The sequence below is a fragment of the Pogona vitticeps genome, chromosome 12 (genome assembly GCF_051106095.1).
Source record: "Pogona vitticeps strain Pit_001003342236 chromosome 12, PviZW2.1, whole genome shotgun sequence".
Classification (NCBI taxonomy): Eukaryota; Metazoa; Chordata; class Lepidosauria; order Squamata; family Agamidae; genus Pogona; species Pogona vitticeps.
In genome coordinates this window covers 13,948,895-13,970,532 of record NC_135794.1, presented here as the reverse complement: position 1 = coordinate 13,970,532, position 21,638 = coordinate 13,948,895, and the positions used below count along the sequence as shown (strand labels likewise).

Sequence of the window (21,638 nt, the reverse complement as noted above, 5' to 3'; positions counted from 1 at the left end):
TTTTTACTCTGGAGTCATAATTGCTTATTATCTATCATGCTTTGGCAAACGGAGGTGTTTGGTGCTGTACCTTTCCATCCATGTCTAAAGATTAATCTGAGAGCATATCATTTTTATATTTTTTTAATTGTGGCAGGAGGAGGGCTAACCTTTGTAGAAAAGTCCACAGACGTCAGGCTCAGGCATAAATGATGGCAGATAATAGCCTTGTTCTCCCCCGAGATCAAGCTACTCTGGAATGTAAGATTAAGAGGGTTGCTGAAGCAGCCTGAATGACTTGTAAGAATGCAGCCCTCCTTTGGACGATCCTTTGAGTGTCCCTGCTGTGACTGCTGTCCGTTTTTTATATAAATCCAGTGGGATCTGTCCAGGAGCCCTGCACAAGTCTCAGTTTTACAGCAGAAGCGCCTAGTGGCTTGTGAATGGGAGCAGGCTGGTTCCCCTGTACAACATTAATGATGCTATAGAGCTTTCTAAAGCCAGGTTCTTGATTTGTGGCAGGTGGGCAGCTGCCCAGTTCAAATGCTTGTATTTGCTGCCGGTTTTATTTGTCTTTTGTAAAATGGTACCATAGTGGTTACTAGTGTGAGTGGCAAGCCTGCAGTTCAAAGTTGGTATCCACCACAGATGCACTAAGTGGATTTAACCCACAATTGTCTGAGTTATCCTGTCCTGTCTGCTCCAAGGGGGTAATACTAATTACTTTGTGGTGCTGTTTTAAGGATTGCTGAAGTCATAATACTGTGTGTATATTGTTTGAAAGCTCAAAAACTGAATTGTTTGAAAGTTCAAAATCTAAATTCATGCTGTATTGGATAACAGGAGACAAAAGCTGATTGCTGCAACTTTTCTGATAAGGAGAAACCTCTAATGGAGCACAGAACTCACTTTCCCATAGGTTCCGAGTTCACTTGTTCTACAAGTAAGACCATTCCTATGAGAATGCAAACAACTAAGTACAGTGGTGCCTTACTAAATGATGTTAATCCATTCCGCAAAGATCGCTGTCCTGCGAAAACATCGTTTAGTGAAGCGCGGTTCCCTGTTGGAATGCATTGAAATCCACTTAATGCGTTCCAACGGGGAAATTGTTGTGTAGCGAAAATCGCCCGTAGGCAAACATCATCTTGTGAGCGCGGGTCCCCATTGGAATGCATTGACAGCTAAGCAATGCATTCCAATGGGGAAAAATCGTTGTCTAGTGAAAATCGCCCATAGGGAACCATCATTTTGCGAAGCACAATAGCAATTGCAAAAACCCATCGTCTAGCGAATTCCTCGTCCTGCAAGGCAGTCGTCTAGCTAGGCAACACTATACCAGAAAGGGGTGTGTAAGCTACATACTAAAAATGTCATTCACCATTATGCAGGTTGCTGGTGAGTCACTACACAATCCAGTTGTCACATTCACATTTCATATGTTTTATGTGTACACCTGAGAGCTTGTAAGTGAACACCCATATATGCAATGTATAGAAGAGTCCAACAGGAAACAAAGTAGGAGAAAAGGTGGCTAGTTTCCTTAGTACAGTTTTCAGAAGAAATGTGTCAGTAGTTTTCCTGAAAATATTGAAGTTTCATATATAAGACCATTTTTGTATTCTTTTTGCTTTATTAAACTGGAGTCTGAAAAAATCTCAAATGAAGGGAATATCGGTGACTGTTTAATACAGAATACTTTTCTTTTTCTTTAATGAACAGTATGAGAAAGCAACCAAAGGAACGGCCAGCCCCTGAAGAGTTAATGGTGAGTGGAGCTATAGTTTGCTCACGGACGAACAAGAAAAGTTTTACTAATTTATTACACAAGTTGTTGATTGGTTTGTTTTCTCCATAAGTTAACTGACATTAAATATAAATCTTGCTTCCAGCTTTGACAGCCAGCAGACGTTGGTGAAATCTGCATAAACGTACCTCTTAGTTTCATTATCATTCAAAAACAGTGTCCCAAGATGGAAAGTCTGGGCTTGTTGCATCAGCTTGAGATATCTAGGTTTACCTCAGGGCAAAGCAGTGTAGATTGCCTTTTCTTGTCTCTTTCACCATTCACCTAATGCATTCTCCCTGGCCTTCTGCTGAAGCATGACTGGGAGTAGAGGTACACAAAGATATGGCAATCCTCCTACCAAAGTTTAAATTATAATAAAACCTTTAGATTAAACATTTAATTTGGCACCAAATGACATCTTCTGCCAAGTGTGTCAACCAGTCTTGAATGAGATGAAGAAGGACTGCATCAGGCAGGCCAATTCATCCTGCATCCGGAGATGAACTCAGATACCTCAAACTAACATAACAACCCTGGAATATCCATCCTGGGACATTACATTTACAGTGTCCCTAACAATGAAACACCTGTTATTCCCTTTTCTCTTTCTTCCCCCTAAAGTTCTGCAGTACCCAGCCTGATAAAGAGTCCTGCTGGACTGAAATATTTTGGTGGTCCAAAAAAGCATTATCTAGCCTTGTTTTTTGGATTTTGTACACGGACATGGCTTTTTTCCCCTTTTTTATTTTGTTATTATTGCTACCTCTGTTTTTTAAATATCATGATGGAGAATATGGGACATCTTTCAGTCAAATACTTGCTGATATCTTAGTTGTTGAACTAATGAACTAATACGGGTGACTTCTTTAGTTTGCCGATTTACTCTATTTTGCAAGTTTTACTGAATTCTACAACCACTTGGTGTCTATGTTTATCGCATGCACAAGTCTGTATGGTTGTTGAAAATGTGTATTTCGATTTCGGTGAGTTCTGTCTTGCTCAAGCTTCCAAAGAAATTTCTTCATTTCCTATGAAGTTGCTGTTTGCCCTGTCTGTGCTACTAAAGGGTAGTAAAGGTGTCATGGTTTTAAATTATTCTGTCAATGGAAATTTGCAGTAATTTTTGTCCCGTGTTGGGTGAGAGATGAGTGGGTACTTATTCAGTGAAGAAACTATAACTGAAGAGATAGGTAGGTTACATCCCACCCTCAGAATTAAAGTGCACTGAGTAAAATCCACAGAATTGTGTAACTAGTCCTGCACACATGTCTGGAACTGGTTTGGAATCGGAAAAGAGGTTCTGATCATTGGTGGTATTGACAATCCATTGTTAACCAGTGAAATGTCCAAAACTTCACAGGGCTGATCCAGTCAGACTCTGCCTTCCCCCTCCATAACTTCTCTGGGTGTGCATCATGTCTGTTGATGTTTGACTGCGTTATCTTATTTGACTGCAAATAATTTGTGTTGATGTTAAAAGATGTCATTTAGGCAATTGCTGGAATACCTTGGTGAGATGGAACTTTTTCCCCACACCGTCCGTTCTGTCTCTTGATCGTGATGGTTGAGACTACCTTAATTTGCCACTTTTTTTTTTATTAACTTGTGATGCTTGGGAGGTTCCTACACTTAGTCACATCCGAGAGAACTTGGAACAGGTTCTAGAGATGAAGATGCAGTTACCTTACGGGTTATTATTCTATGGCTGGGTAGTTTGACTATTAAACCAACAGAATGGGGTTTCATAAAACCTGTATCTCTTTGTAAATGCATGTTTTCTGTGATACAGTAGGCCTGCCACTTATAAATAAAACATCTGCAAATCGCACTTCCAACCCTCAGTATATACGTGCGTGTTCAGAAGCTATAACACCACTCCAGGGTGTAAAGTCATAAAAAAGGAGGCCAAGGGGTGAGTGCCTATAGGAACAGCAGCACAGAGTTATATATCTTTCCAACTACCTGCTCTGAAGTGCCTTGTTCTTCTCATAAGACAGTGTCCCTCCTCTCTCTTTATGATTTAAAAAAAAATGGCTTGAGAACAAGATTGGGGGAGGTGGTATTTTCTTAAGATTTAGAACATTTCACCCACAGTGCTTTCCCTTAACTGAAAATGAACTTGTGATGATGAAACTGCTTGCTCAGTGAGTGTAGCCTGTCAGTTCTGGAAGGGAACTCCTGGCCTCGGAGGAAATTCTAATCAATGCTGTGCCTGATTCTGTAATCATAGACACCAAAGGGAAGGGAAGAGACTGTTGCTTGCACAGGGCCCCAAACTGTGGTTCTACAATCCTATTCATTTCAGTGAGGCTTCTGCCACCATTCCTGGTGAATTTTGCCCCAGCTTGCGTATGATCTGGAACTAAGGTAGCGTGCACCTGAATTTATTCTCCCTGTACTCACCATTTCCCCCCTGTGTGCTACAAAAGGCCATCTTTATATGAGTTCAAATAGCTCTATTTACTGTTTATAACAGTAAGCCAGCCTTGAGCTGCCTATAAAAATAAAATAATTATATACGTACATAGAAACCTCTCTGCAAAGTCGATGTTTCTGATGGCTTCTCAGGCCTGCAGGAGTTTGGCAGGCTGCAGTGGCATAAGCATCTGCAGGATCAGGTCCGTGGAACCAGCAGGAAATGTAGTTCTATAACATAAGAAGAATCATACTAGATCCTAAAATCATGGAACTGCCGATGTGGGATGATCCCAAGGATTGTCAAGTCCAAACCCCTGCCATTACAGGAAACCCATAATTAAAACAACTTGTGGCTATATGATCTCTGTTAAAAAAAACTCTAATGAGAAGGAGAGTCTGCCACCTTCTGAGGCCGTCCATTCGTAGCCAAACACCTATTATTATAAGGAATGTTTTTGTAGTGTTCAGTAAAAGTCTTGTGGTTTTTTTTCTTCTTGGTAGGGGGAATTTGTAATTTGAATCTATTGATTTGGCTCCTGTCCTCTACAGCAGCAAAAATATTAGTTTGTTCTACCTGCCATGCAACAAGTCCTTCTTCTCTTCTCCAGGCTAAACATCCAATCAATTTCCAGCTAGTGCCACTTTCTGCTTCCCACCATAGCAAACTGTGGTGTCTCTGGATACCCACAATGGGGCATGAGAGTAATGGGAAGTGACGCCCCCTGTTGGTTGCCCCCAGATGTTGGAGTTCTGTAAGATACAGCATAATTTAGCTGTATCACAATGTAGCTGTTGACGTGTCCACTGTCATTAATATCCTCTAAAACAGGGGTCCCCAACCCCCAGTCCCCATGGCAGGACCGGGATGCAGAGACAGATCTCCTGCCCCCCCATGCACTCCCCCCACCCACATGCATGGCCCACCACCCGCATGCACAGGTGCCCCGCCCACCTGCAAGTGCACTTTGCACATGCGTGTGATCATGCCTCTCCGTGAGTGACACCCCGCCCCTCCGCGTATGCGCATGAGCACTCCCCTCCTCGAGTGTGCCCTGCCCCTCCACGCATGCGTGCAAGCATGCCGTGCCCCTCTGCACATGCATGCCCCATCCCTCCATGTGCTCCCCTCCACAAGCACGCCCTGCCCACCCGCGAGTGCAGGGGGTGCTTTGCCTCCCCAGTCCACGATTCAGAAGAGGTTGGGGGCCACTGCTCTAAAACATTTTGAAAGCCATCTAAATTAGTGGTCATCATGTTGGTGTTTAATTCTGCAAATTTTCAGTTCAACAGAGAAAGCAAGAAAGTGATCTGGTCAAATTATCAACAAAAGTTAGGAATTAAGAAGTAAGGCAAGTAAACAGATTTTTTAAAAAGTTTTTAAATAAAAGGAACTATCTGGGTCATTTGTAAGTCATTCATACACCATGGAGTGGAAAAGGGGTGTAGGATAAAAATAGATGCTTCAGACTCTCTGGATATTAGCCCTCAAAGATATAGGACTGTACAGGCAATTTAAAATAATTAAGGAATGGTTGCAAAGGGAAGATAGCTATGCTCCAGTCTTTTCTCTCTCTTTTTAAATATTTGCTAAATTATTAATTGCATTTTAAAAACCTAGGTAGTTAGATGGTGAGAACCCTCATATTTTGGAACCAATCAATAATGCAACTCCCATCCAAGGTAGTGAAAAAATTTCTATCAAGAGTTGATATAAAAACAATATAATAATAACCTTAGAACTGAGAAGCTGGAAGGGACCCTATAGATCATTGAGTCCAGCCTCTGTCAAGGAGGCACCACTGGGGAATCAATCTCCCAACCTCTGGCTCTGCAGCCAAAGACCTAAACCACTAAGCTATGGGACATAGTCAAGCAGGAAGGTCTGCCACACAGTTGTTTTATATTCTCTTTCTGTTTGTTTACCTGAAATTCAGTTACCCATTGATTCCATTGGGTTTACCTGAATGATCACTTAGCATTCAACAAATGATTAAGTGAATCTATTGTATTTGGGACTAGCCCTTTGCTTAAGACCTTTGTGTGTACATGTGAGTCATTTGTTTCGGTCCAAATGATCAGAAACTATGGCCAGAATTCTATTGCTTACAAACAGTGGCGTAAGTACAGCTATGTAAATCTCAGGAGGGAATTGCTGCTAGTTACAAGTAACTGCTCATATTTCTTGTTGCACATCAGTGTCATGACTTCATGCATGATTCAAGAAACATAAACAGCAACTCCTTAACTAGCAGCAATTCACTACTATGATTTATGCTATTTCACTTAAGAAATAGGATTCCAGTTGGTATTAAGGCAAGTTCTGTTTGAATACAAAGCAATGAGATCATACATCCGCACTGAGCCAAATGCCTGTGGAAATTCAATTAATAACTCTGCCTTTTCATTGCAGAACTAGCCCAGACTTGAGCATTCAGTATCATCTTCCATATATTTATTATTTTATCATGATAGTATGTTTCCAAAATTGCTCAGAGCAATGATAGTTACAGTGGTGCCTCGCATTACGACGTTAATTCGTTCCAGCGAAATCATTGTAAAACGAAAATGTCGTAATGCGAAAATTAAAAGCCCATTGAAACGCATTGAAATCCCTTCAGTGCGTTCCAGTGGGCTGGAAACTCACCATCCAGCGAAGATCCTCCATAGGGCAGCCATTTTCGGTGCTTGTGCAGCGAGGAATCCGTCCCAGAAAACAGCAGGGAGCTATTTTATTTACGCGGCGACCATTTTGAAACCACCAATCAGCTGTTCTAAAATCGGCGTTTTGCGAAGAATCGGTTCCCAAAGCAGGGAACCGATCATCGCAAAGCAAAAACCCCCTATTCAGACCATTGTTTTGCGATCACAAAAGCAATCGCAAAAACGTTGCCGTAATGCGGTTTTGTCGTAATGCGGGGCAATCGTAAAGCGGGGCACGACTGTACTATTTTATATTCACTACAGCCCTGCAGAGACAGTTAGGCTGGAAGTCTATGATGCGAGCAAGGTCATTCAGGGAATGGACATTTTAGTGGATAATAATGGTCACATCTTCCTGTACACATTAGACACTATCCTACACATTATTTGTCCTTTTGACTTATGAAGAGGTTTGTGAAATTTGAAAGCTTGCATCCTTTTTACAGCCAGATGATGAAATAAAAGAGACCTGTCCTTTCACATCCCTAATATGCCTACAGACAGACAGTAATCTACAACAGGAAATCTTTTTCCCTCTGGTGGAACACTTGCTTTGAGAGAAGTACATGTGGGTCTGCAGGTGTGGCTCAACACCATAAGGAAGAGGATACAAGGCTATCCATTTCTGCACTCCAACGTGGACTTTGTCCATCTTGGCTTCCATGGCACCGTTTTCTTGAAGCTTTCAATTCCTAAGCTCTATTTAATGGAATCTATGCATAGTAAGTAACCAGGTCAGAGAGACGGCTTTCCCCTGTTTGAGATCAATCGCTGACTAATACTTTATCTGGGTCACTTTATTATCTCATGGCAATGCTGTTTCCGTTTGCCTCCTTCCTTTTGTAAGACACACTTCAGCTGTGGGGAAAATGTGTTATCACATACATATTAAAAACATATACCCATTCTATCTGTATGTAAATGTGTGAGGCACAGCTGGATATTGCCAAGGAGTTTGATTTACTAATGGTTATTATCTGTTCTTGCTGTTCAGTGGCAGAGAGAGTTTCAGCAAGCATGCTAACATGAAAATTGTCTCCCAGTGGCACCAGCTTTCTTTTGAGAATTGTTTAAAAACATGGCCCTGTTTCTGGTGCTTTTGCCTGACTGCATTTTTAAGATGCAGTTCTGGTCCATTGGTGATTTTTCAAGTATAGTATGTACTGTTGCTGGAAAGTTAAGAGCAGACCAGAAGATTGCCTCAAAGTGTTGCCCACCTGAGCCACCAGTTCTTTGAGGATATATGATGGGAAAAAGGGCATTTTGATTGCAGGATCCCACCCAGTCAAGACTCATATAGCAAACACAAGGGTGTTATATGGCCCATTAGGCAAAGAAAGATCTCTTTCTGAATATGGCAGGAGTGGAAGAGCAACTAGGTCCCTTTGCTCTAATGATTGGGCTGACATTGTCTCACATCCTTGTCTCACCTTGGCCCAGTGATGGCTTTCTTGGATCACCGACCTTCTCAAATCTCGCCGTAATAATAATGCAAATACTTTTATGACAGATAGAACTGCTCTATCTGCATCTAACTGTGCACAATTTTCAGTGTATACAGAATTTTTATAAAAGCTTGTTTTATGAACTGCAGGAACAAAAGCCAATGGGAGTATTTTGAATATAATCTTTGCACATGTACTGCAGAAATCAAAACAGCAACATGGACAGGGGAATTAAACCCTGCCACAGACTCAGCTGCCAACTCTGCCCACACATATATTCTGGCAACACTATTTCAGGACCTAACAATGGCACATACGATATCAAAGGCACCTTCACCTGCTCCTGAGCTAACGTGATCTATGCCATCTTTTGCCAACAGTGCCCCTCTGCACTCGACATAGGACAAACAGGACAGTCTCTGTGGAAATGGGTCAGTGGTCACAAATCTGAAATCAGAAACCACAACATAGAAAAACCTGTTTCTAACCATTTCAGTCTACCAGGACACTCTGTAGAAGATTTGAAAGTCACTATTTTAGAACAAAATCATTACAAATCAAGCATATACTTAAGATAAAATATATACTCATGATGGACACCCATATAAATGGATTGAATATAAGCCAAGGTTTCTTAAATCATTATCAAATGTAATACTTCTGCTGTTATCTACTGCACTGTTATTTTCTTCATAACTACGAAGCCCATTTCTCAAAGGTAAAAGCTGTCAATATTCCCCACATTAGCATATGTGATTCCTCTGCTATCTTCTTTCACTTTTATGTTTACTTTTATATATTCTTCCGCCCTCCTTGAGTTTTGACTGAATCCGCAGTCTTCCAGACCCTCCCCACACCCTTGCTCTCTCATCCTTCTCCCCCATCATCTTTGTTCAGGCCTGGTGTCCATTTTCTGTCTCCTGGAGGAATGTTTATGTTCACAACAGTACCCTAAAACAACATAGGCTAAATTACTACATATAGATGTACCATATTCCCAATAACCCATGAATGCTCTACTTGTGAAACTGATACCTCATTCAACATTTTGTTCTGTTTCCATATGTCTGACAAAGTTGATGTGTCCATAAAAGCTTACATTAATATATAATAGTCTTTAAGGTGCCACATGTTTTTGTTTTGTCTTTGTTTTGTTTAGTTTCTCTGGATTTTGCCTGATATGTTTGCACAGACTAACACAGTAACCTCCTCCATAACTGCAAAAATCAAGTTTCTTGTCAATGCACTTTTAAAAAGTTAATCATCACTATCCTCTTTAATGTTTTTATATTGAGGGATTCCATACCAGCTAAATGTTCTTCCCTTTAAAACCAGTGGTAAGTCCTTATGGTTTTATGGCCCACAATGGATAAAAAATAACATATTCTGTATCTTCTGTTAGAAGTTTTTATTTGCATAAAGTATGTGGCTGCAGTAGTTAAAGCCTAAATCTGCCACATATGCAGCATTGGCAAGTAGTGGTTTTAAAACTCCTAGTGTTATATTATTACAAGACAGAGGAAATACCATTGAATGGAGCCTGCTTTCAGGACCACACCTGCCAATTTATTAACTGCCAGGAGACTAGAAAGGATCCTCTTAGAAAGAGCCCTCTGCCATGTTGCTCTGCCTTTGAATGTATCCACTCCCAGCACATGGGTTGGGCACCGTCTGAGGCCTCAGGAACTATTTTTGTCCTCCCTATGAGACCTTGCAGGATAAAATCCTGTTCCATAACCCAGGGGGAAAATTTTGGTCTAAAAATGGCAAATCCTCTGTGCAGGCACTGTTTGACATTTTTATATACCTCCAACACTCCTGGCCTGTTTTAGGAAAGAAAAGATATTTTGTTGGAAGGAGAATGTGTCTACAGTGACAGGCACATCTTACTTAGACAGTTTTTTTAAAAAAAACAACAACCTAAAAATAATAAAAACCCTTCCTGCCCTAGAACAAGTCGGAGGTGGGCAAAATTATGTTTAAATGCCATAGCACAGCCCCTTAAAACTTTCGAGGCCATGATTTGCCACTTAAGGTGAAAAAAACATTGGGGGTCGGTTTAGGGCTACATATTTTTCATCCGTGCTCTATGTTGTTGTAGAACTATAAGCCCGCTTTATGTTTAGCAAAACAGAATCAAACTCATGGTTATGAGAAACAGCATTTTTTTCCTTGATCAAAATTCATACAAATTCACAGATTGCAAAGAGGAAATTTTTGATCGTTTATTGCCCAGTAAATAGATGACTGAGCATAATCAAATGGAACATTTCCAATTTGAACACGTTGCCAGTTTGAGTTAATGCTATCAGAAGATAGAAAAATAATCACACTTGCACCTTTTTTTGGCTTGTCTGTGAGATCAGATTTTTGCAAATAAAAGGCAGTGTATGGTTGTGTAGCTAGTTCATTACTGCAGGCAAAGCCAGGCTGGTTGGCAACATATAACAATACTACATGTTCTATTTTATTTATTGTTAGATTTGGATGCTGTGTTTTTTTTAAAAAAAATCCCAGAAATAAAACAGAATAATCAGTGAGAAAAAAAAATCCCAGGAACATTAAAACTAAAAGGAAGTAAAAGAGACATTAAAACCAGTTTGATAAAGAGTAAAAAGTTTTCCACCAGATGCTAGCAAGATAAGAGTCAGCATCTGCCAAGTCTCTTTGAGCCGAGCAACCCACAGCAGGGGTGCTACCACCGAGAAGGCCCTTTCCCCAGTAACCACCTCTTGTACCCCATGTGGCTTTCCACACATTTCACTGGAGACTGAAAGCTGGTCCGGCTGTGCAAGTGCACCGTTTTGTTATGTGACATGCTCTAATGTTCCCAGAACTCCCTGCATGGTTGTGTGAATTGGTCTGAAACCATGCAGTGTTACAGCAGCCAGCTGTGCCAACCCTTACTTGTTAATCTAGGACACAATCCACAGGAGACTCCTTCTACACAAGCCCCACTGAAATGAACAGCATTTGTGTTAGTCCCTTAATGATTTTGTCTAAACAGATAAAAATAGATTTTCAAATGGAACAGGATAAATTGCATTGGCTCAATGTGGAACAAGGGGAGGAGGATAGGCATTTTCACTTTACATAACAAAACAAAACCTAATCCTAGCCAGTCTTCGTTTCGCATCGGGCAGTACAAATAGAAAGGAATTGGCTTTACAAGCTAGATGCAATGCTGGGTGAAGTTTGGGGCTGTGACCTCAGTCCTGTTGTACTGGAAAAGACAAAAAAAAAATGAAGGAAAAAAACTAGAGGAGGACCTGGGGTTAGACTTCATCCTAACCAATTTAAGATTTCTTGGTGGAAGAAGTGACTATGAGAGGAACTCCTGGAGGAGCAGGATCTGTTCCCAATCATTCCATAGTTCAGGACATGTGAGAATGAGCTCCAACGACAGGAAGCCAGATTTAGCCTGAATATCAGGAAAAACCTCCTAACTGTTGGAGCACTACAACAATGGAACCTATTACCTCAAGAGGTGGTGAGGTGCTCCAACCCTGGAGGCATTCAAGACTACCATCTGTCAAATCTCCTTTGATTTATACTTGTATTCCTGCATCGAACAGGGGGTTGTATGTGATGGCCTTACAGGCCCCTTCCAACTCAATGATTCTATGATCCGATTCACAATTTCAGCTTCCTATGCTATAGACACCTGGTGCCTGTGGACACCATTTGTGGGAGCAGCTCTTCCTCTTTTTTATTAATTCGGAAGCACTTTCTAATTTGAGATGATGAAATTTAAGCAGTATTTCTGCTTAAAATAGTCTATGCTGAATGGTTCTCAATTGGATTTTCATGGTGATTGACAGCATTGCATTATGAGAGTAACTTTCTTTGCTTAGACTGCAACAGTTCTCTTCTTTGGATCCCTCCCCCCCCCTTTCTCCATCAAAGCTCATTTTTATCCTCTGAATTCCCAGTGGCACAATCGCAATTGTGAAAGAGCCTTTTAGCACCTTTGTTGTCTCACTCCCTGGTGGTGATTGGACCCAGCTGGTTGTAGATTAAGAGAATGCTCCTCTCACAAAGCGGCTCTGTCTCCTGCCTCTGCAGTTACAATAATTTTAAGAGCCCCTGAAACCTGTTGAGGATTCGAAGTAGTTTCAGATGTGGGATGAGTGTTAAGTATTAGTTATTGGGAGATAAGGGCCCCAGGGACCGAGGGAGATAAACAACCACAATTAAGACAGAATCTGCCACAGTAAACGAAATTCAGAGGAAACAGATGCCCCAGATCATTTGGAGGGATTGATTTGAGGGTGATAAGGAATGGATTTTTGTCTCATTTACACTTTGCAAACTCCATTGTGATAAACTGAGAGGATATATATTTCATACACTCCTGATTTTAGTTAATTTTTTTTTCCATCCCCAGCATCTCTCAGTGTGCCGTCTCTCTTTTAACAATGACCAGGCCTAAGCTGATCCTGCATTCATATGGAGCAGCTAATTGGCTATGAAGGGCCCCTGTGCTTAAATGGGCTTGACAGAAATTTAATGTTTGTTCCACTCAACCTTTGTATTTGCAGCTTCCTCCACTTCTTAATTTTTAAATTAAATGTAGCTTTTAAAACAAAGCTTCCCTATACACTCCCCCATGGTCCCTGATTTTAACTTCCATCAAAGACAAGAAAAACACCACCACAAAGTCTGCATTGGAAGCTAGTAATGAGAGGTTGTCTCAGAAATACATGGTTTGTTTGTTTGGAATAAAGTTCAAAATCTGAAGCAGTTCCTTTATTGGATCCTTATCCATGATTTCAAAAGGCATCCTATTGCTGGCCCCACAACTGTTGGCATATGTGGAGAGGGCTCTATAAAGACCGAGAAATTGCTGACTAGATGAACTGATGGTGTTGAAAGAGAGCTGAGCCACTGAGTAATACAGATGGGTTCTTTGTTCGAGGGACATCGCAAACCAGGGTTGTATTAATCAAGAGTAGATATGTCCTCGTCCCTTGTTTAGTCCAGATGATGGGAGAAAATAGGCTCTGCCCTCCATACGATAGTCACACACCCACATACACCCACAATCTCTTTCGCTTTCATCTCATGGCACTATGATCCTACGCAGTAGTTGTAAGGATTACTATCATATGGCATGCATTCAATGTTAGAATAGTAAACATAAGGCAGAAATGCCATGCCATGTCCTTCTAGGCCAGGGATTACAAAGGTTGGAGGCCAAGCCCCATCCAGAGAGCATGCCATTCAGTGGGCTGTTGTTAGCTGTGCAAGAAAATCTTTCTTCTGTTAAGAGTGGAAAAATGAAATGGTAGCATCAATCCTCTTCATTTGCTTCCCTTAAAAAATTTTCTAGTTTGTTGAAAGATTTGTGGACCTCTCCGGATTTTAGTCATTGCTCTCCCCCAGATTTAAGCCAGATTCATCAGCTACAGTAAATAGTAGTGTAGGGCACTCAGGTTCATGACTAGAGATGGTTTACAGCTCACCATTTTGGCGAGTCATCCCGCTTTGTGTGTTGTCAAAATTTGACAACTCACGAAGCACAAAGTTGCCCCCATGAAGTGATGAATAATGAAGTTATTTGTCGATTTGTGGGGAGGTGTTTTAAAAACGCCCCTGCCCCACCCCCTGCGGCCCCCACCCCAACCTCGCTACCCCACTAACACCCCCTTACTATAATTGTCACCACCGCTGCCGAGGTCTCCATCAGGCGTCCGCAGCCACGGCATGTAAAAAGGGAAACTGGCTGCCCTTTGCAAAGATAGCGGCTGCGGCGTCATTTAGGCTAGGGAAGATGCAGCTGCCATCTTTGCAAAGGGCATCCTGGATTCCCTTAAGCCAGGCCGTGACTGCAGAGGCCTGATGGAGACCTCGGCAGTGGCAGCGATGATTACAGTAAGGGGTTGTTGGCGGGGGTGGTTGGGGCTGAGGTAGGGAGAGGAAGGGGGTGGGTGGGTAGGCTGTGGGGGTGGGTGGCTGTGTGGGTTGGTGGCTGCCTATCAGCCTGCTGATCTGTGGCCGGTAGGCAGAATGGTTTGTTGTTGTTGTTGTTGTTGTTGTTGTTGTTGTTGTTGTTGTTGTTGTTGTTACGAAGGACGAATAAAAACGGGAAAATATTCATTGGTCTGTATTCATTGGGACTTAAAATTTGACGAATACAGATCAATGAATATTTAACGAATTGACTATTTTCGTCGAAAAAGCCAATCCGTTTTTATATACGTCCACATCTCTAGTCATGACACATAGTGGTAAATTGTGTGTCTGACTGTCTCATCTGTCAAGGCACTTAGGAAAAGCATCATGGATTTCTACAGAAAGACACCTTCAAAACTAACATATTGCTGTTTTGAACTTGGTTCACATATTTTCTGTCTCCCTTTCTGTCTGTCTGTCTCCCTCTATCTCTCACACACATATGCACACACTACACATCTATACCTTCTCTGGAGTTGTTGTTGTTTAGTCGTTAAGTCGTGTCCAACTCTTTGTGACCCCATGGATCAGAGCACGCCAGGCCCTCCTGTCTTCCACTGCCTCCCGGAGTTGGGTCAAATTCATGTTGGTCGCTTCGATGACACTGTCCAACCATCTCATCCTTTGTCGTCCCCTTTTCCTCTTGGCTTCACTCTTTCCCAACATCAGGGTCTTTTTCCAGGGACATTTCTCATGAGATGGCCAAAGTATTGGAGCCTCAGCTTCAGTATCTGTCCTTCCAGTGAGTACTCAGGGCTGATTTCCTTCAGAATGGATAGGTTGCAGTCCCGGGGACTCTCAAGAATCTCCTCCAGCACCACAATTCAAAAGCATCAATTCTTTGGTGGTCAGCCTTCTTTATGGTCCAGCTCTCACTTCCATAAATCACTACAGGAAAAACCATAGCTTTGACTATTCGGACTTTTGTTGGCAAGGTGATGTCTCTGCTTTTTAAGATGCTGTCAAGGTTTGTCATTACTTTCCTCCCAAGAAGCAGGCGTCTTTTAATTTCGTGGCTGCTGTCTCCATCTGCAGTGATCATGGAGCCCAAGAAAGTAAAATCTGTCACTGCCTCCATATCTTCCCCTTCTGTTTGCCAGAAGGTGATGGGACCAGTGACCATAATCTTAGTTTTTTTTATGTTGAGCTATAAGACCTTTTTTTTGCACTCTCCTCTTTCACCCTCATTACGAGGTTCTTTAATTCCGCCTTACTTTCTGCCATCAGAGTGGTATCATCTGCATATCGGAGGTTGTTGATATTTCTTCCGGAAATCTTAATTCTGGCTTGGGATTCCTCCAGTCCAGCCTTTCTCATGATGTGTTCTGCATATAAGTTAAATAAGCAGGGAGACAATATACAGCCTTGTCGTACTCTTTTCCCAATTTTGAACCAATCAGTTGTTCCATATCCAGTTCTAACTGTTGCTTCCTGTCCCACATATAGGTTTCTCAGGAGATAGATAAGGTGATCAGGCACTCCCATTTCTTTAAGGACTTGCAAGAGTTTGCTGTGGTCCACACAGTCAAAGGCTTTTGCATAGTCAATGAAGCAGAAGTAGATATTTTTCTGGAACTCTCTGGCTTTCTCCATAATCCAGCACATGTTAGCAATTTGGTCTCTAGTTCCTCTTCCCCTTCGAAATCCCGCTTGTACTTCTGGGAGTTCTCAGTCCATATACTGCTGACCGCCTTGTAGGATTTTGAGCATAACCTTGCTAGCGTGTGAAACGAGTGCAATTGTATGGTAGTTGGAGCATTCTTTGGCACTACACTTCTTTGGGATTGGGACATAGACTGATCTTTTCCAATCCTCTGGCCTCTGCTGAGTTTTCCAAATTTGCTGGCATATTGAGTGTAGCAACTTTCTTATATAATTTTTTCAGCTCTAAGATGTGTAGCCGAAATTAGGGGGGGGGGGGTGTCGCAACCAGGAACCTTTCTGCGGAGTTAAGTGCCCATTTAGCTTCCAAACAATTCCCTATCGAACACCCTTGATGCATGATTACCTTGATTTATTTTCTGCGTTACCACAGTAGTCAACTGGTATGCCATCACCTCCACTTGCCTTTTTGTAGTACTTAGTCAATAATAATAATAATAATAATAATAATAATAATAATAATAATAATAATAATAATAATAATAATAATAATAATAATAATAATAATAATAATAATAATAATAATAATAATAAATTTATCGAGGAACTCTTTTTTAACTAATCCCAAAAAAATTTAGGCAGGTGTTAATTCAACGGTGTGGCAATGAGTCAAATGGCTTTTTATGTCTAGCCAGGCCATGTTAAGGTTTGTTTTAGTCTATTTGCATTCGTCAGTATTGTTTTATCAAGAAGCAGCTGTGTTGAGTGTAACAGCCACCTTATACCTCACAAAGGCGCCGTTACGTCACACTCACTCACTCTTCGTTTCCACTGCCACCAACCATTCCCTCAAATGAAGCTTCAGGCCAAAGTATGATTTCAAAATAAAAACTTATGTTTATTGTGTATAAACAAAAGGAATGGTAAATCACTTGAATATAAATAATAAAGCAATCACTATAATAATATAACAATCACACACACACTCTCACAGACCCTCACTATATAGCACAGTTCTTATCACACAGTATCTCCAAGCCCTAACCATCCCTATCTCCAAGCCCTCTCTGGCCCTATCTGAATCTCTCACACCATTCACTCCCCTTACATACAACAGCTCCACCCCTTATGTCCCACCCTCCGTCACGCCATTGGTAGATGACACACAGCTTCAGCAGTGACGGGCAGGTGATGTCATAGCTGTCTGTAACATTGAGAATTTTTATTATAATATGTGTTCTCATAACATCAGCAGAGTAAGGAGATATTGGTTAGCAGAGATACTTATGATACTATGATACTGAGAGAGTAAAACCAACGACTTAGCCTATTTACATATATACATAGAGAATAGGCATTCCTCTGGCAGCATGACATGACATGAAGCAACACACAGCATAGGAAAAAGTGATCTGACTTACAGCAGGTAAACACGTTCATTTTACACATGACGTATGTACAGTTCTGTGACCAATCAGAAAATACATTACAGTGGTGCCTCGCTTAACGAGAGCACGGTATAACAAAGAATCCGTATAGCGATCCCTTTTTGGGATCGCTATACGGAGCTGCCCCAATCGCCGCACTCGCTTTGCGACGATTGGGGCGTCCGGCTCCAAAATGGCCGCGGACGACCCGAAATGCCCCCCCGCAGCGTTTTCGCGACCTTGGTAAGCAAGGGGAGGGCGTGAAAACACTGACAGGGGGCCATTTCGGGTCATCCGGCGGCCATTTTGGAGCCGCCGAACAGCTGTTCAGCGGCTCCAAAATGGCCGCTGGACCAGCGAAAATATCGCTGGAGGGGTAAGTTTTGGCGCCTATTGGAACGCACTAAACTAAGGATTAAATCTTAATCCTTGATACCCAACACCTGAATACAATCAGTACAGTGACTCAGGTAAAATCAGCCATTTTACATTTAACTATACAAGATTAATATTTTATACATTTTCATATCAAAATCTCAACAAGCTGATCTTTTGTGCCTCTTGACTTTTTAAAGTTAAAAAAGGGAACTTTAAAAAGTCAAGAGGCATGAAAGATCAGCTGCTTATTAATAAAATATTACTAATGAATGCAAAAAGATTTTTTAAAAACCTTAACATGGCCTGGATATATAAAAAAGCATTTGACTCATTGCCACACAGCTGGATTAACACCTGCCTAAAAATTTTTGGAATTAGTAAAAAAAAAAAAAAATCATTCAGAAGTTCCTCAAGAAAAACATTGAAAAATGGAAAACTGTCTTAACGGCCCATGGTGAAGAAATTGGGGAATCAAAAGAGGAATACAGTATTTCAAGGGGATTCTTTGTCACCAGAGCTGTTTAACATCTCACTAGTCTCCATGTCAATAATTCAACATGGGCATGACTAAAAGTGAGGACCATTAAGAAAGAAACCGAAGGCTTGATTTTTGCTGCCCAAACCAACATGATGAAAGCTAAGATCCAATATATTAGTGTTAACAGCAAATGTCAGCTCTGCCAAGAAAAAGATGAAACTGTGTCACACCTCATCTGCAAATGCCCAAAGGTTACACAAAGACATTATGCAAAAAATATAACTTGCCAGCCTCCCAAAACCTGTGGGAACATCAGGTAGAGAAGGTGTCAGAAAATGAGCAAGTCAAGATCTTGTGGGATTTCTGGATCCATACCTATAGACACCTTGAACATAAAACACGAGACGTAGTAGTAGAGTGTTTCCCTGAAAATAAGACAGAGTCTTATATTTTTGGAGCATTTTTGGAGCAAAAATTAAAATAAGACAGTCTTATATTAATTTTTGCTCCAAAAAACGCATTAGGACTTATTTTCAGAGGATGTTTTATTTTACAGTCATATCATCTTCTGGTTGATGCACAATGCTGCACAATGGTGGAGGGTGGGGTTTCACTTAACTAGGGCTTATTTTGGGGGTAGGGCTTATATTACGAGCACTCTGAAAAATCATACTAGGGCTTATTTTCAGGTTAGATCTTATTTTCAGGGAAACAGGGTTATTTATTTATTTATTTATTTATTTATTTGATTGATTGATTGATTGATTGATTGATTGATTGATTGATTGATTGATTGGATTGATTGATTGATTGATTGATTGATTTTTACCCCGCCCCTCTAGACCATGTCTACTCGGGGCGGCTTACAAAATAGAACAGTATAAAAATATATAAAATCATAAAATTACAATTACAATTTCAATTTAGAATGAAGAAATAGAATGAAGAAATGTATGGCTCATTGATGTTGCAATTCCAGGGGATGCCAGAGTTGAAAATAAAGAATTGGAAAAACTAAACAAGTACAGAGACCTCACTTGTGGCTGAAACATACTTCAGTGGTCCCTGTAGTCATTGGGGCTTTGGGAACAATATCAAGAAAATTCACCCAGTACTATAAGCTGTTGCTGATCTCAGAAATCACACAATCAGAGCTACAAAAAATGACATTATTAGGAACAGATGCTTATGTTTTTGGTTGAAACCTGTATCAAGTAAATTATGACTTATGGTGGCCCTTATCCAGGAAGAGAATCCTCAGAAGTGGTTTACCATTCCCTTCTCCTGGGGGCTGTGCAGCTTGCTCATGGCCACACTGGCTGGCTGTACTTGTAAGAGGCACAATAGGAAACTGAAGATCCACAGCCAGATCCTGAAACCACTAGCTATCCAGCCAGCTTAGAGTCATAGAATAATTGAGTTGGAAGGGGCCTATAAGGTCATTGAGTTCAAGCCTCTGCTCAGTGCTGGAATCTAAACCAAAACAGATCTGACAGATGGTTGTCCAATTTTCTCTTAAATGCCTCCAGCATTGAAGCTGTCACCGCCTCTCAAGGTAATTGGTTCCATTGTTGTATTGCTCTAACAGTTAAGAGTTTTTTTTTCTGATATTCAGCCTAAATCTGGCTTCTTGTAGCTTGAGCCCATTGTTGCATGTCCTGCACTCTGGGATGACTGAGAACATACCCTGCCCCTCCTCTGAATGACAGCCTTTCAAGTATTTGAAAAGTGCTATCATATCTCCCCTCAGCCTTCTTTTCTCAAGGCTAAACATGGCCAGTTCTTTAAGTCTTTCCTCATAGAGCAGGCAGCCTGAGAGATTTGAAAGGATTGTTATGCCCTGCTGTTTCTAAATGTGTTTTTAGTATTGATTTTATTTTTTAATACAGTACTTGTTTAATTCATTTTTTAAAGTTTGTTTACTCGCTGTTTTTAGCTTCTAAATATTGTCTCCTAATTGTTGTAAGCCGTCTTGGGTCCTTTTAAGGAGAAAGATGGGATAAAACTATTTTAAATAAATATTGCCCTCCTCTGAACTTGTTCCAGTTTCTTGGCATCCTTCTTGAAGTGCCATGTCCAGAACTGGTTACAGTACTTAAGATGAGACCTAACCAGTGATTAATAGAAGGAGAGTAGTACCTCATGGGATTTGGAGTCTATACTACTGTTAATGCATCCAAAAATAGCATTTGCTTTTTTTGCAGCCACATCACACTGTTGGCTCAGATTTAGCTTGTAATCTACAACGATTCTAAGATGCTTCTAACTCATAGTATTACTGAGCCAAATATGCCCCATCTTGTAACTGGGCATTTGGTTTTGTTTTCCTAGGCATAAAACTTTGTGCTTACCCCTTTTATATTTCATTCTGTTGTTCTCAGCCCAATGCTCAATTGTATCAAGATCTTTTTGAATGTTGCTTGTGTCTTCAAAGGTATTAGCTATTCCACCCAGTTTTGTGTCATTCTCAAATGTGATAATAATTGCTTAATAATAAGTGTGTGGTGTCAAGTCACTTCTGACTTCTGATGCCCGTTTTCAGGTTTCTAGACAAAGTATTCCAAAGTTTTTTTTTTATCATTCCCTTATTTTGGCAGCATCCTGGAACTGTGTAGCTTGCGCAAGATCACACAGGTTGGCTCTTGGAGGATGCATAGTGGGAATTGAACTTCAGCTATCCAACCAGCTACAGACAATATCATTAGTCTGGTGATCCAGATAGCCAGTATTTTTCCCAACTGACCTGGGCTACTCTCCCTTTGCAATTTGGAGAGCCAAGTTTGACTTTTGTCGAAATAACCTTAAATTGTAATCTTGTAAGAATTCCAGTGTTGTATTCTTCATTCCTTCTCCTAATGAGGTTATGACCAAATGCTCATTATAATTGCTTTAGACCCCTTTTAATTTTCAAGCATATTAATCATAAGAAGAGTTATTTAAAATTGCATAAATTAATCTTAGATTAAAAGCCCATCAAGGCCTCAGAACAATTAAGAATAAGTAGAATTTCCCTGGGGCAGCAAATTTTATTTTAATAGTGTAGCCAGGTGGATATCAGAATGTTTGAAGTGCAAAGATGATTAATGTTTGCAGTGATCTTGACGAAGAGATTTTAAAATGGACAACTTTTGAAACCTCATTGTGAGCTTACTGTGTGATTTCAAATCTATTGTTTTTTCATGCATGCTAATGAATATTTTAATTACAGTGCGTGGTAGGGCACTGAACTGCAAGAGGCCAACTTCACAGTATTAAAAATGGCAGTGGGATGAAGTTGTGGCCCCTTGAATGCTGTTTTTTTTTTCCAGTATCAAGTGCATTCATTTCTAAACATCCAGCCCTCTGAAATCCAAAATAAGAACTAAACAAACTTCTATTTTTTTTAAAAAAGACACAAAATTGTGTGCAGTTGTTCAGGGTGATAACCCCTTCATTAGGCATAGTATTGCTGAAGGCATGTGGAAAGA

At 40.8% G+C, this 21,638-nt stretch overlaps 1 protein-coding gene across 2 annotated transcripts in view; it reads left to right on the top strand.

The window, feature by feature from the left end:
* Window positions 1-21,638, top strand: part of MAP2K5 (mitogen-activated protein kinase kinase 5) — a 204,179-nt gene that overhangs the window by 164,391 nt on the left and 18,150 nt on the right. For both annotated transcript variants that reach the window (XM_072981835.2, XM_072981834.2), the window contains one exon: window positions 1,702-1,747. In XM_072981835.2, coding sequence (XP_072837936.2) covers window positions 1,702-1,747 — 46 coding nt within the window. The remainder of the gene's footprint in view (window positions 1-1,701; window positions 1,748-21,638) is intronic.